The sequence below is a fragment of the Diadema setosum genome, chromosome 20 (assembly GCF_964275005.1).
Source record: "Diadema setosum chromosome 20, eeDiaSeto1, whole genome shotgun sequence".
Lineage (NCBI taxonomy): Eukaryota > Metazoa > Echinodermata > Echinoidea > Diadematoida > Diadematidae > Diadema > Diadema setosum.
In genome coordinates, this window is record NC_092704.1 from 583,575 (window position 1) to 598,018 (window position 14,444).

Here is a 14,444-nt window from a genome sequence, read left to right on the forward strand (position 1 = left end):
AGTACTCTTTGATCAAAACAATAATTGAGAGAAAACTCAAATTCCAACGTGTTAAAAAAGAGCAAATAATATAATTACACACACAAAGCGATAATTTGCAGAAGAGGATTCCATTATCCAGATTCCAGTATCAGGATGTCTTATTACATGAAACAGTACTACAATCATCTCCTGATGCACAATTTGAGTCACTCTTCATAAACTGACAGGAATAATTGCTTGCAGCCAGTTGGAATCCAAAATTGTGACCATGTATCACAACACCAGATTATTTTACACCTACACCTGTAGCAAACATGTCCATCATCATTTTTATTGACAGTTTAGTAGGAGAATGTAGCCATAAGTGGCTGAAGATTCATGAAAACTCCTGTCAAATGAAGTTCAACTAATGTGTATCAGTAATGTCTCAAAGCCTAACTGGCTAAATATGATATTCAAAGGAAATCATGAGCATGTGACGACCAATTAAAAACCTGCTAATTAAGCAATTGGCACTAATGTCTTGTGGAGAGCCAAGCAAAGTTGACAATGAACTCACTTGGCTTTGTTTCCTGAGCCTCTACAGCAGCAGCAGTAGATGCAACACGGCACTCCAATTAGAATCATACCAGCTATCACACTCATGCTGATAATCAGGGCCTCAAAGTTGACTGCAGAGAAAGGAAGTGTGATCACAGACAAAGGTCAACATCAGAAAATCTCTAGCAATTCACAAGTTTACAGACAATGCCTCAATGCCCTTGGCACAAAGAGAGAATGACAAGCAGAGAAAAATATTAACATTAGTCACACATCTTATTTGTAGCAACCATCAGCAGCACATAGTATACAAATAATGAATGTTTATGAGTGCAATGGACAGAATATTTCATGAGGTGAAAGATGAAATGATAACTCGGCTGCGCCTCGTTGAATGGATCGAACATTTCATCTTTCACCGAATGAAATATTCTGTCCATTGCACGAATGAAAAACATTTATTATTTGTTTTATATAACGCATGAAAGAGATTCTTGTCCTTTCATGTTTTATTAATTTAGAAACAAGAGAGAATCTGGGATCGCGAGAGTGCTCACTGAGTGCTTTAGCCTTTACGCTATTATCAGTAGCGCGATGTCGCATACATACACTGCAACACGTACACGCAAGCGTATACGCGTAGTAAGCCGGGCTCGCAGTGATCGTGCAATGGAGCAGATCGTATGGATCCAAAATTGCACGGTAAATGGAACACAATTGCACGGATGATGACGTCACAGTGAAATGGGCCGAATAATCAATGTCAAACAACCAATCAAATGACAAGGATCTCTTCAGTCGTTATATAATAAAAACTATGCTCTGTTCCTGAAAGGGAAGAATATTGCATCTGAGTATAAGTCTCATTAATGTTTCTTGTGATGAATCGATGTTCACAAACATGACTGATGACATGGGAAATAGAGCAGCTTCCCATTGTTTCAAGTAAACATAAAACCATCAAATAAGTTGAATAAATAGTAATACAGTTACCTTTCAAGATTTGATAAATTAATTTTCTCTTACTTACATGTGAGTCAGATAACAATGATCATCCAGCATGCATGACAAAGTCAGTGAAGTTCCCACAAAGTGTAACTAACTGTCACGTTCAGACTGAACGTGCTTCTTTACACGCTGAGTGAATTCACGTAGCGTCCTTCAAAATAAGCATCTTGGAGGTGGAAGTGTCTAAATTTGTCATCAGGTTACTCCCACATTACAAATTCTTCATGTGAGTACATTATGATAACTCTCTAACATGTTTTTTTATCTGCCTAGCAGATTACAGCTTATATTGGCTCAAATCATTAATACTCAGGAAATCTGTCTCAATAAATCATCTGCAGTGAGTGCAACACTGTACGTTGAAAGACAGACTTGACTGCCAGTGCGAGTGGTGCCCGAAGTTCACTTCAGACTGTGACTACATGCCCCTACTGAGGGCATACAAAAATAAGCTCTTTTCTGTAAATCTCTTCACAAAGACAGAAATGTTTTGTTTTGTTTTCATAGCTTGTTTGTTTGTTTGTTTGTTGCGGTGGTCACAGGCAACAAGACCAAGGAGTCTGGCAGTCAACCTCATGCAAATGACAATTAAAGACACCTTGCACTGACTTACTCAAACAGGTGCCCCATCTTGCCTCACTAAGAGGACACTCTTTGTTGGGCAGGATGTCTGAAGCTGGGTACAGAGAGCACTGCTTGGTAGACAAGCAGTAGTAGCACTATGGGTGAAACAAAGAGAGAATACTAAATCACATCACACAATCACTGGTAATCAGGACAAGATGATGGAGATAAGGATGTTAGAACAAATACATCAAGTGAAGAGTAACATTTTAACTGTGCATAATACAACATGCCATGTCACAATACATGTGTACATGTAATTGTAGTACCTCTTTGGTCAAGGCAGATGATATGAAAACAAATCTTATCTCCTGTCACTGTGTATTACTCTCCATAAATCCCCTTGCATTAAATGCAACTTTATGGTAAAAAAGGGTCCTCATTTGTCCCTTCCCCTTCCCTGCATTTTCTTTTTTCCTTTCACGTAAACTATGGAAGTAACTGATTGAAAAAAAAAATGCATAAAAGAAGTGCATCTCATTGCAATTCAGGAGTTCGTAGTAATCAAGAATGCTTCACATTTATGATTTGCATTACACTAATTTCATAGGTTACGTGTAAGTCTGGGGTGCTGTGCTATAATGCAGAATTCTAGATGCACAATAGCTGCACGCACCTGATTTTAATAGGAAGGATGTATTTGTCAAACCACAGACTTTAATCCCATCTAATGCAGGCTGTAAAACTCAGGTTTGCAGTTACGTCACTGTGGTCTACTATCAGTCATTAAGCTCACTTCCTATACATACTGTAGACAGGTTGATTATTGGACTTACTATTACTAAAAGAGTTCAGGCAGAACATACAATGTACTATATAATGGGCTACCATAAATAAACTCTGCTCATAAAACAATCGAGAAAACTATTAGAATAGCAATAGAGTTCGACAGACATTTAATGGGTAATGCACCCCATTTCTACAAACGAGCAAGATAAAAAATCTAATTCCAAACCTTTCCCATGATGTAAAAAGGTAGGCCCCTATAGCCTCCAAATACTAAAATGTAAAATTTGCAGCAGAGTGAAATTTACACGACACTACTTGCGTATAAGTCTTGCACATTGTACACATCGTCCAGGCTGATTAGCTGCGTCAAGAGATTTGCCTATTATATTGTATTCTCATGGATGTCAATCACTGCTTTATACTTTCTAACCACATAATGCCAACCTGAAGCTTCTTTCACCCTGACACACAATCAGCTATCAGGTAATCTACTTATTTATGCATTGTGTGCCTTTGATCCAACACAGAATACATTCTTACGAGTCCAATGACTTTAGAAAACACTTCCTTTGGACAAGAAGTACATACAGCATAGCATACACATCCTAACAGAATCAAGGTCGCATTAAGAAGATGGGGGGAAAATGGAACCTGTTTCTGAGTATGGTAGTAATTTCAGCTTCTAGACAAACATATTGAAAAGAAACTTACTTTTGCTTTTGGTGCTTTGACACAGTCATCACAGCTAGCATTCAGACGACTGCACTCTGCAAAGGAAGAAAAAAATAAGCATAATTTCAGAAACAGATTTGAAATTGTGTCTGATGTCAGTTACACAAGTATTAGTGAGCATCAAGTAGCCAGTAGTCACACTGGCTTATCCTTTGAGACACTTGTGTATTTAATGAATGTTCTTTGTTCATAACTTGTAGTGCCTTTAGTGACAAAAAGGGCAAATTAATGAAATGGTAATCTCCTTGTAATCTGTTTTATGCTCCTCAAGATGTACTGCCTTTATCCACACATCACTGTTGGGCACTCATAGTAGGCCTTATAATATTGTATGAGAAAAGTTTGATTTATCACCCCTGAATCAGGTTGCATCATCCCAAATGCAAATATTAGGCATGCTTTACTGTAATAACTTTAGACAATCCAAAAATGTATTTTCTTTTCCTTTCCATGTTTACTGAGGAAATACTTGAACATCTAGAATACAAATGTTGACGTATTAACTACTGTGACTACAAGCATGAAATTCATACCAGGATCACCTTACAACATACAGGTCAACACTTAGCTGAGGGTGACATGCAATCTTTCGCATAAAATATCATAGAGATCCCTACATTTTAATATTCAGACAAGGACTGTATGTTTATCTCTTATGATATTTATGTTATAAAATTACTTGCTTTCCTGAATCATCTCTTTTTTGATCATTCAGTATTGTTTCCACATGATGTACAATGTACAGCAGATTGCATGATGAAGGGCAAGGTGTTTGATCACAATACATGTAGTTCCATTATAAAAACATTTCAGAGGCTGTTGACTCCACTGATACTGTTCTTTAGGCTACACTAAACTGTAATTCCTTTGACCTGAATGACTTTAAGCAAACCAGGAACTGCACTTTGCAACTAATTCACACAACAGTGAGCACTATAAACACACCCCAGTTTACTGCCATGACTTGGGGGGGGGGGGGGGGGTCAGGAGGAATCAATGGAAGACCTTTGTATTCATGTGTTTACTGTTTTCCTACAATGGCTGTACTTCTGTGCACAGACAAAGGGAGAGAACACAATACATGTAGGTTCTGGTAGCCCTTGAAATGACTCACTTGCTGTAAAGAGTGCAATGCATGCTGTACAGTGTACAAAATTGTATACTGGTGTACATGCAAACCCTGAACATGCCTGTGGAGAAGGCAAACTTTTTGTCTTCTATATTGTATGAGTATGGTGGGTACGTGTGTGTGTGTGTGTGTGTGTGTGTGTGTGTGTGTGTGTGTGTGTGTGTGTGTATGTGCATGAAGAGATAAAGTTTGGATGGTACTTACAACTAAGTATATTTTCAGGTGTAATTGAAAATGCTACAGTGTACCATGTACATAGAAGATCACACATGTACACAATGTATATGAATGAAACTACTGTAATTTGCCAATTTAACTGCAATACTTTGCATTTTGGAAAAAAAAAAAAATCAGCATGACGGTGTACCAGTCAAAAAGTAGCTAAATACTACATTTCACTCTGAATTGTGGACTTTTCAGAGCCTAAAATTCATAGATACATGTATTTTTTTCAAAGGTACAAGTTTCCCAAATGTGTTTGTTAGAGTTAGCTACAATGTAGTTAGTTAGTTAGTTAGATAGTTAGTTAGTTTGTTTGTTTGTTTGTTTGTTTGTTTGTTTTCATCTGAGAAGATGTATGGATAGTCCTTGTTCAGCTGTTAGCTGGTCTTCCATGGGGTCCAGTTGGATGTGAGGCAGACCACTCACTGGGCTCAAAAACCAATGCACCCTGCTCTTTGCAATGAATGAAGAGGGATCTTTTACAGTGTACATGTACAGTTGAACCTCTCGTATCCGGACAAGTCGGGACCGGGGCACATCCGGATAAGGGCTTTGGCCGGATACGGGAGACTCAATGCTTTATATACATGTACATACACATGTACTGATGTAGCCCATTGTAGTACCACACATGTAGTAATGTGTATACTGCAACCTTTTCATTGTTACATTTGGGGATGTTTCGGGATGTTGAAATGTCTGAAGGTAAGCAATTTGGAAGGAAATTTGATGCAATGTATGTTAATCATATTGGAAGTAATATGTAATTCATGTGTGTTTGGGTAGGAGTTCTCAAGGAGTTGGGAATCCCCCTTTCTTCCCGTAATTATTTAAAAAAAAAAAAAATCACGGCGAGATTGCGTCCGGATAATAGAGAGATCCGGATAAAGGGAGGCCGGATAATAGAGGTTCAACTGTATGTGCCTTTGATTCTCTCACACCAAGGAGCTTCAAACACACATGGGACCTCCATTTTATGTCCTATCTACAATGTAAGGGACAAAGTGTTTTCCCTCTTACTAGAGGGAATGGTATGATTACACACAACATTGCTCAGTGAGACTCAGGAATTGCTGTGTTCTTTGGATCTGGAGGCAAACGTGTACAGACTGAGCCAAATCACTGTCCATCACGCATGAACTGCACATGAAACATTTACGTAAGTTTGTGAGGAAATAAGATGATCCATTCGAAGGATGGTAAGGCCCATCATGAATTTCAGCAGTTTGGAAAATCCCATGTGCTGCCCTCTACTGTATCTATAGGAGTTCTACAACAATTTGTGATGTCACTATAAAGAAACCAATTAAAAGAAATTGTACATGCACACACAAAAGAAAACAATAAACAACATTTTTTTTTCTCTCTCTCTCTCTGTGTAAGATGCCAGAAAGGAGGTGTCATGTCACTAATATTCATTTCATATCCTCAATTGTTCGCATTACAGTACTGTCTCTATTTAAGATTGGATTTTCCATAAAATGGATGTACACAGTAAGCTTGCACTAACTGTACATGTAAATCTATCAGGCATTAGTGCACTTACATTGTACAATGTATGATAGCCGATGTGTCAAAATCACGAAAATAAATGTAACACCTCATGAAAATGTCCTTGACCTCCTCATTTACAAAAATATCTGTACATGCGAAAATAACAGACCTTGTACAGTACTTACTTTGGCATTTTGCCACAATAATCCAGCAAAATCAAAATGTGTACCTTTGATTGGCTAACCATAACAACTTCGAACATCAGCTGTAATATACAAATGTACACTTGTACATCGTACAGCTGTACAGTATGTAAGCGATGCATTGGATATGCCATACAACATAAAGTATACACGTAGCTCTGCAACACTGACTTGACACAGCACATCAAGTCAAAATGGAGAGTGTCCTACAATGTACACATTCTCTGAACAGATGGGATGGCGATGGTTTAGCATGAGTGCCGATTGGGACAACAAGCTACTAGTTCAAGGAAAGCTGCCATCTCTGGTCTAGCGATCAATAGCAACAAATGCTGACATACAATTGGTTCATGCATGCACTAGTGATGCACATACATTGTAGTTGTATTCCATCCCTAGAGTATCAACGTGAATGTTTACAATGTAAGTATGATTGAAGTGTTCAAGATTTTGTATGATATGGAAGACTTTGATCCAGCTGTTCTCCTTGTTATCAACTGATCAAGTTACACACGGTCATAAGTTTAAGTTATTATCTAAAAGGAAGGTGTTGAACTAGTAAAATGATTGAACTCTTTCAGTCAGAGAGTAGTAAATACAATGTACTTGGAATAGCCTTTGTGCAGAAGCTGTCAAGGCAACTCAGTGAACAGCTTCAAGTTCAAGTCTAAGCTCAATGACAATGATCACTGCAAGCAGAAGCATAACACATATTTATAAATCAAGATCGCATAAACTGACCATCCCATGGATACATCACATGGATCTCCTCAGGTTCAGGATCAGGACCGAATCCTTTGAATGGCCCTCTAGCAAGTCCTCAACCAACAACTTACTGGGCGTCATCGTACACAATTGTAATTCAGGTAGCCCTAGATTCTAATTTACAACAGAACAGCGAAATAGATGACAGTCGACAGATTACAGTCAGAAGTCGATGCATTCCTGTCAAAGTACAACAAATTCACAGTTCTACTCTGCAGAGTAATCATCTCAAATAGTACAATTTATTAGTAGCAGTGATAACTGCAATAAAGAAAACAAGGTACTCAAGTTTGACATAAAGTGGAAACTACAATGTACATGTAAGCTTACTGAAAGTGGGAGGGCATTACAAGACTACTGTACTGTCTTTCCAGAAGCCCGACAAGACAGGTAAATACAGTTAAATTTAGATTACAGTGAATACAGCTAAAATAGACATGGACCCCCACATAAAAATAGCCCTAGTGTTACACTAAACTACTGTAGTGGGATTTGGTTTTGGGGGGATAGTCGGCTTTGACTTCCCCTCCTATTTACTGTACTACACGACCTTAAAGGACAAGTTCACCTCCATAGACATGTGGGTTGCGTGAATGCAGTAATATTAGTAGAACACATCAGTGAGAGGAAAATCGGACAATCCGTTCAAAAGTTATGAATTTTTGAAGTTTCTGCTCAGTCACGGCTGGATGAAAAGACTAAACTTGTAGTTGTACGTATGTGACATCATACACTGTAGTAGTCTTCTCATCCAGCAGTGACTTCGCAGATACTTAAAATATTCATAACTTTTGAATGGATTGTCCGATTTTCCTCAAACTTTCACTGATGTGTTCTACTAATGCACTTGTCAATGTAATGACGCACCCACTACCCCCGGACATGGGTGCGTCATGGTCATTTTTTGACTGACCACACGGGGTTTTTGACGGACACCACAGTCACTTTTTTGACAGACAAAACGCTGCAAGTGACGAACACCACAGTCACTTTTTTGACGGACAACACGTTGGAAGTGACGCACACCTCGGTCACTTTTTTGATGGACATCCTCGGTACATTTGACGCACCCCCGAAAATACTGAAACGATTTTTGCTTACGTTGTATTAAAGCAATTTCATTTTCTTTTGGTTCGTAAACATAATTTGTTAAAGTTTCGGCAAGTTTCCCTTACCCTGGCCCTGTAAGCACCGTACCGTCATTCACCGTACATCACGCTGCTGCTACGATATTCCGTACAGTGTGCATGCAATCCATACATGACAATCATATGTGTGCAGATGCGCTGTGTGTGCGCGGCCATTGCTAGTCCGGTGGATGCATGTACTGCAGCGCAGGTACACACCACGCCACGGCATTCCCGCGAGTCCAGTCGCTGTACGTACGTACGAGCCCAGTCGCTGTACGTAGAGATCCGCACAGCTCACAGCACAGCATCTGGTCGGGCTATCCCGCGAGCAGAAAATGGCATGCGGCAAGAAGTTTCTTTTGCTGCCGCTTCTTTTACTGTCAAAAATTTGCCTTTGTCACCACAGAACACTATTTAGACACACATTGTATAAACGAACTTTCTTCAATAGCAATGTGTGTTGGTGTTGCATCGCAATATGCAATAGGCACTAAAGTGTTCGACAGTAAGTAAGGTTGAAATCGTTACATCGCTGAACAGTCCCTGGTTTGAGATTGAGTATGCATGATTTCATGGGTTTGTTGGAGGGAAAATGTGAGGAGAAAGGGTGGCTTTTAAATTATTTGCTTGCCAGATTCTGGCAAGCATTTTTCCCTCTTATTCCAAAACGCTTCCCGACTTTGATTTTCACTTGCCGCGGGAAAGCGCTCACTGTAATTTCACTCGCGGTACGTGTATACGGTACTGGTAGCGTGCAAAAATGCGTGCAGTTTTCCATAGCCAAGTGACGTACCATGACGCGCCCCTCGGTTCAAAATAATGCGTGTTATTTTCCATAGCCAAGTGACGTACCATGACGCACCCCTCGGTCAAAGATTTGACCGACAATGATTGGATTCTGACGCACCCCTCGGTCAAAAATTTGACGGACAAAGCTGGTAAAATGACGAACACCTGGGTCACAAATGTGACGGACCAAACAAGGAAATGACGTACCCATATCCGGGGGTAGTGGGGTGAGTCATTACATTGACAAGTGCATAATATTGCTGCATTCTCTCAATCCTAATGTATATGAAGGTGGACTTGTCCTTTAACCAGACCCGGACTGTGACTTTAACTTGACTGCGGGGGTCACATGAATGACAAATTCGACCCTGTCATGTGACAATTGACCCCCATGACCTTGACTCGACGCTTGATGAATTGACTGAGGTTTTTCACGGACAAACTCTTCCCGAACTCCTGGAGAATCTGTGAGAATCAAGCACATCGGGCCACTGGCGTAGTCGTAAGTATTATAGGCCTATGTATCACTCCCACTTTACTACTGACACTGAGTGACAGTAGATGCTACCTACAAACACAATGGGTGATTTCAAGTTCGGTGCTAGTGCTAGTGCTAGCCGCCAAATGACAGCGTTAAATCGAGCTCCAACACAGACGGTCAGATTAACGAGGCAATACCAATTAAAATTATCAATGACCAGCACTACGTAGGTGTTGGAATCACAGCACTGCGAGCTCCGTGGGAATTGCGCGACGAAAAAAGTGATGGCGTGTGATTACAGTCAAATATCAAAAGATGTAGCCAAAACTGCTTAGTTTATCACATGACACACAATGTAATAAGGAAGACGGATTAAAATGCCACAAATTTCATCCATTCCCCAAAATATAACAATTTAATTTTGCTCCCAGACTCAGATTTATAATTATATAGCTACAAATCATGTACATGTATGTCTAACTGTTAGAGTGTTCCTGTTCTTTACGTGGGCGACAACTGCATTAGCATAGACTTTGCACGTAAAACGTGCATCTATTATTATGGAAGTAAATACGGGTCTCGCACGGCAACGCTAACACCAGCACTGAACTTGAAATGAAGAAAATGATAATCCCTAGGGGCTAGTGTTAGTCAATGGGGAAAAAGCACATAAATCGCTAACACAAACGGCGAAGCTCGGTTCAGCAGACGACATTCAACACCGAGCCCAGCACCAGCGACCGGAAATACGTCATAAAAATTTTGAGGTCAACTTTCAACACCGACGTGATTTCAAGTTCGGTTTTCTATAGCGCCGGTGCTAGTGCTGAGATGTAGCACTAACACTAGCACTAGCACAGAACTTGAAATCACCCAGTAGGTCTGGTCTTTCAATCATGACACAATCATATTTATGTTTGATACAATTAGTGAATTACAAAAATTTGTACATGATAGGCCTACCTACTAACCTAGTACCATACCCACGTACGCTACAGATTAAATTTACAGTGTAGATTCTACCTACTGCCTACATTTATACCAGCTATAAACGTAACAGTCTTCACAGTTTATACATTACTACCATGCTTAGGCCCCAAGTTTTTTAGTGCAGTGCAATACAGCAGTCCAGGCCAAACAGTCCAAGGCCAAACTCACCACTCATGAACTCACTGAGATCAAACTGTTAGAACTATAAAAACGTTACACTGAAACTGTGTAGGTGAGCAACGACCCAGCCAACAAAACGTACCTTCTTCTGGAGTTATTGTGGTTGTTGGTTGTGTAGCTGCTTCTATAAGAACAATGGCGAAACACAATGACAGCGCGAATATGAAGAAACTCCTCGTTTTATCCATTCTGACAGTGGTATATGGACTTAAAGTAGGCCCTAAATGAAAATATTATTACTGTGGCTCTTCAACTTCACACACGCCAGGCAGACTACACGTAACTAATGTTATTCGATAGTGTTCGTATAAAACATGCATACAGTCTACTCTAGTACAATGACTCCCAGCGCGAGCGGCGGGCGCTCAACACAGCAGAATGGGGATTGCGTATTACACTAACTTTCACGTACGAGCCTACATAATGCACTGTGTGATACGCTCTTGTTTTCCTCGAAAACCGTCGATATCGACATCATGTATCGATAGTCTACAAACTTCCGGGTTGCATCTACTTCAAGTGATCACGAGTAATAATGGTGCAATGGGTATTTAATAGTTCACTTTTAGCCTCGTATTTTAACACTTCGAACAAAGTTTTCTTCTCCCTGGATAAATTCTTGAGCCATTTCCACATCAATGAAGAGAGCAATTCGCTAGTAAGAAAATATTCTTGCTCTCAGTTCTTCCGATTCAAAAACATGCAAAACAATTATCTATAAATTGATATCGGGCAGATTCTCTTTCAAACCAGGGAAGTAGTTATATATCTAGAAGGTGTTCCCACCTCCCCGAACAAGCATGTTGTTTATTTTTCTTTGTCAGCCGATTTTGAGAGAGAAATGGAGGTAAAAATGTGAAAACCTTTTTGTTTCCTTGTTATGACCCTTTGTCACTGGTGACCTCCCCACACCCCCCTTCGCAAAAAGCGATCTGCCCCGTCATTCAACGAAATATCTTTCTTTTTTTTTTAAGTTTGTTGTGTGTCCATCAAACTACATTAAGCAGCATCTTGTATAATTAATACGTATATTATGTTTTGAGCGATAAATCATTGTCTGCTGTCTCGTTTTATCAAAATGGGCTACATTTGCACTTTCTTCTCTTCTATTCTTCCGGGGATAGGCCTATTCCTAGACCATACAGTTATGAATTAGTCTGAAAAGAAAGACTAGGTAGACAATCACACTCATAGTTCTGTGAAACTTTGAACGATTAAAGTCGGAATAAAAATTACGAACGTTTTGAAAACTCGAAAATTTGCAATTTTTTTTTATTGTACACTGCACAGTTCATGTGAAATTCTCGCATTTAGTTGTTTTTATTCCAACTCATTGACAAACTACTGTATACACTCGGGGCATCAGAAGGGCAATTTGTCAGTTTGCAATTTTATGAACTGTTAAAAGAGTGAGCTTACTTGTCATCACCTCACAATTCTACATTGACCGTGTACGGAAAAAAAAACTTTTTTAACTGAAATCATAATCATATAATCATTATCATCATCATTACCATGATCATCATCCCGTGGTGTCAAGATTATCAACCCTATCGTCGCCGTCATCACCATCAGCATTATCCTATAAATCACTATGGAAAATAAAAATAAGATACAGACCAAAATTAAATGTCAATAAGACAAAGAATGACAAAATTTACAAAACTGCAAGAACCTTATTTTCTCTGTTCCAAGAAGGGCTCCGTGCAGGAAAGAGACCATGGGGCCGTGTGCAGACTCTCATGATCTGAGATAGCTCCTATATACATGCATACACATTTCAAAGGAAATCGCGGAAAGAATGAATAAGTAAACCTCACTTGTGATTTATATTTCTGGCAATATGATTATATTTAGGTATTCGGTGAGAGCTGGGGCGCACAAAATTATACTAGATGTATACAGTAGTCTACCAGCATGATTCATCTTGTCTTTTTCATCTCTGCCTGACAAATAATTTCTAAAGACTGTGCCAAGATGGAAAGACTCGAATCTTTCTTCCACAGTCCGGAGCAGTGCGGAATCTGTTCGATCCCGTCAAACGTTATGCTAAATCGTGGATTTTGTAATACTATGTACATGTGATTTGATTTGTTATGAAATTGTTCTGAATATGGAATCAATACTGTAAAAGATTATGGAAAAAAGCTGAAAAACAAAGTTTGAGCTAACCTTCTATCGATAACAGAAAGATTAGTATCGAATGATCGGGCCGGTGGGAGTTTCTCGTTCTGTGCTGTAACAATGACGTCATTGCCCCTCAATAAAGTTTACGTTTTTAGCAGAGGTTTAATGATACACAGTTACGTGTACTGCATGGGCTCACACGGGTAAATAATTCCCCATAGAGACGTGTGTTAAAATTCAAAATTCAAAAAAAAAAAAAATTATGTAAAACAACTGGGAGGAATGAGGTATTTCATCTTCACTAACCTGGATAAGTGAGCTATACCATGTCATCCATCAGATTTCCATGACGGGTTCTTCAGCTCAAACTCTGTCCAAAGGTCCGCAAAGCCAGACTACGAGTTCTTTTCACTCTATATTTTCTGAATGCACCCAATGAAATAATAATAGTCCCTTCAAATTCCATGAGAAAAGTTTTCATCTTCAAACCAAAATGCAGTTTGTAGAGGAATTCACACGCAATATCTGCAGCTTTTCAGTTTTATGCCAAACTGCATTATTGATTTTTAATTATTTTTTTCTTCATTTATTTTGGTATCTTGAAGGGGTCTGGGACATTCCATTTTATTTACAGGTGTGAGCCCTACTCAATACATCCGATGGTAAATACTTGATAGGCACGAGCCCTCAACGTTCTATTAATGAAATACCCAGAAACATCAATGCCAATGAAGTATGGGGGGGGGGGCAATATATATCACTCCCCCCCCCCCATAGTTCCAGAGATGTGGACAATTTTTGTGAATTTTCTTGAATTTTTAATTCTGAAAACGCAATACTTCCCTCGCGTGGGAGGGAGAAACACCTTGCCCCATCTTCCATAAAAAAAAAATAATAATAATTGAGGGACAAATATATAATTTTGCCCCCAAATAATTCCCGAGATGCAGAAAATTTTCTCACTTGAGAGAAAATTTTCCAAATATTTCACCCGTGTGCACCAAATCATTGAATTTCAATTCTGAAAATTCAAAGTATCCCTCTATCATGGAAGGGGGACACCCCCCCCCCTTCCGTTAGGTCTCCTTCCATACTTTTACAACATATTTTCGAGATTGACAAATTTCGGAATATTTCATCAATATTAAGAGTGCATCAGATCTGTCACTTCAATTCACAAATTCAAAAGTTGGAGGGGACATCCTTTTTCCATTTGATTACCCATCTTCCGCCGGCTTCCCATCCATAGACTTGGAACATTTCCTTGATCGACAATTTCCCAGATGATTCCACAATAAATGCACTGTGTAGACAAGATT

The 14,444-nt window shown here is 39.3% G+C and overlaps 1 protein-coding gene across 3 annotated transcripts in view; it reads right to left on the reverse strand.

Moving 5' to 3' along the window:
- The window catches only part of LOC140243233 (pituitary tumor-transforming gene 1 protein-interacting protein-like), a 36,488-nt gene extending 25,253 nt beyond the window's left edge, over positions 1-11,235 (reverse strand). For all 3 annotated transcript variants that reach the window (XM_072322902.1, XM_072322903.1, XM_072322904.1), the window contains exons 1-4: positions 11,081-11,235; positions 3,595-3,650; positions 2,144-2,249; positions 542-653 (exon numbers count right to left, since the gene is read on the reverse strand). In XM_072322902.1, coding sequence (XP_072179003.1) covers positions 542-653; positions 2,144-2,249; positions 3,595-3,650; positions 11,081-11,186 — 380 coding nt within the window. In that variant the 5' untranslated portion in view covers positions 11,187-11,235. The remainder of the gene's footprint in view (positions 1-541; positions 654-2,143; positions 2,250-3,594; positions 3,651-11,080) is intronic.
- Positions 11,236-14,444: the final 3,209 nt, after the last annotated feature.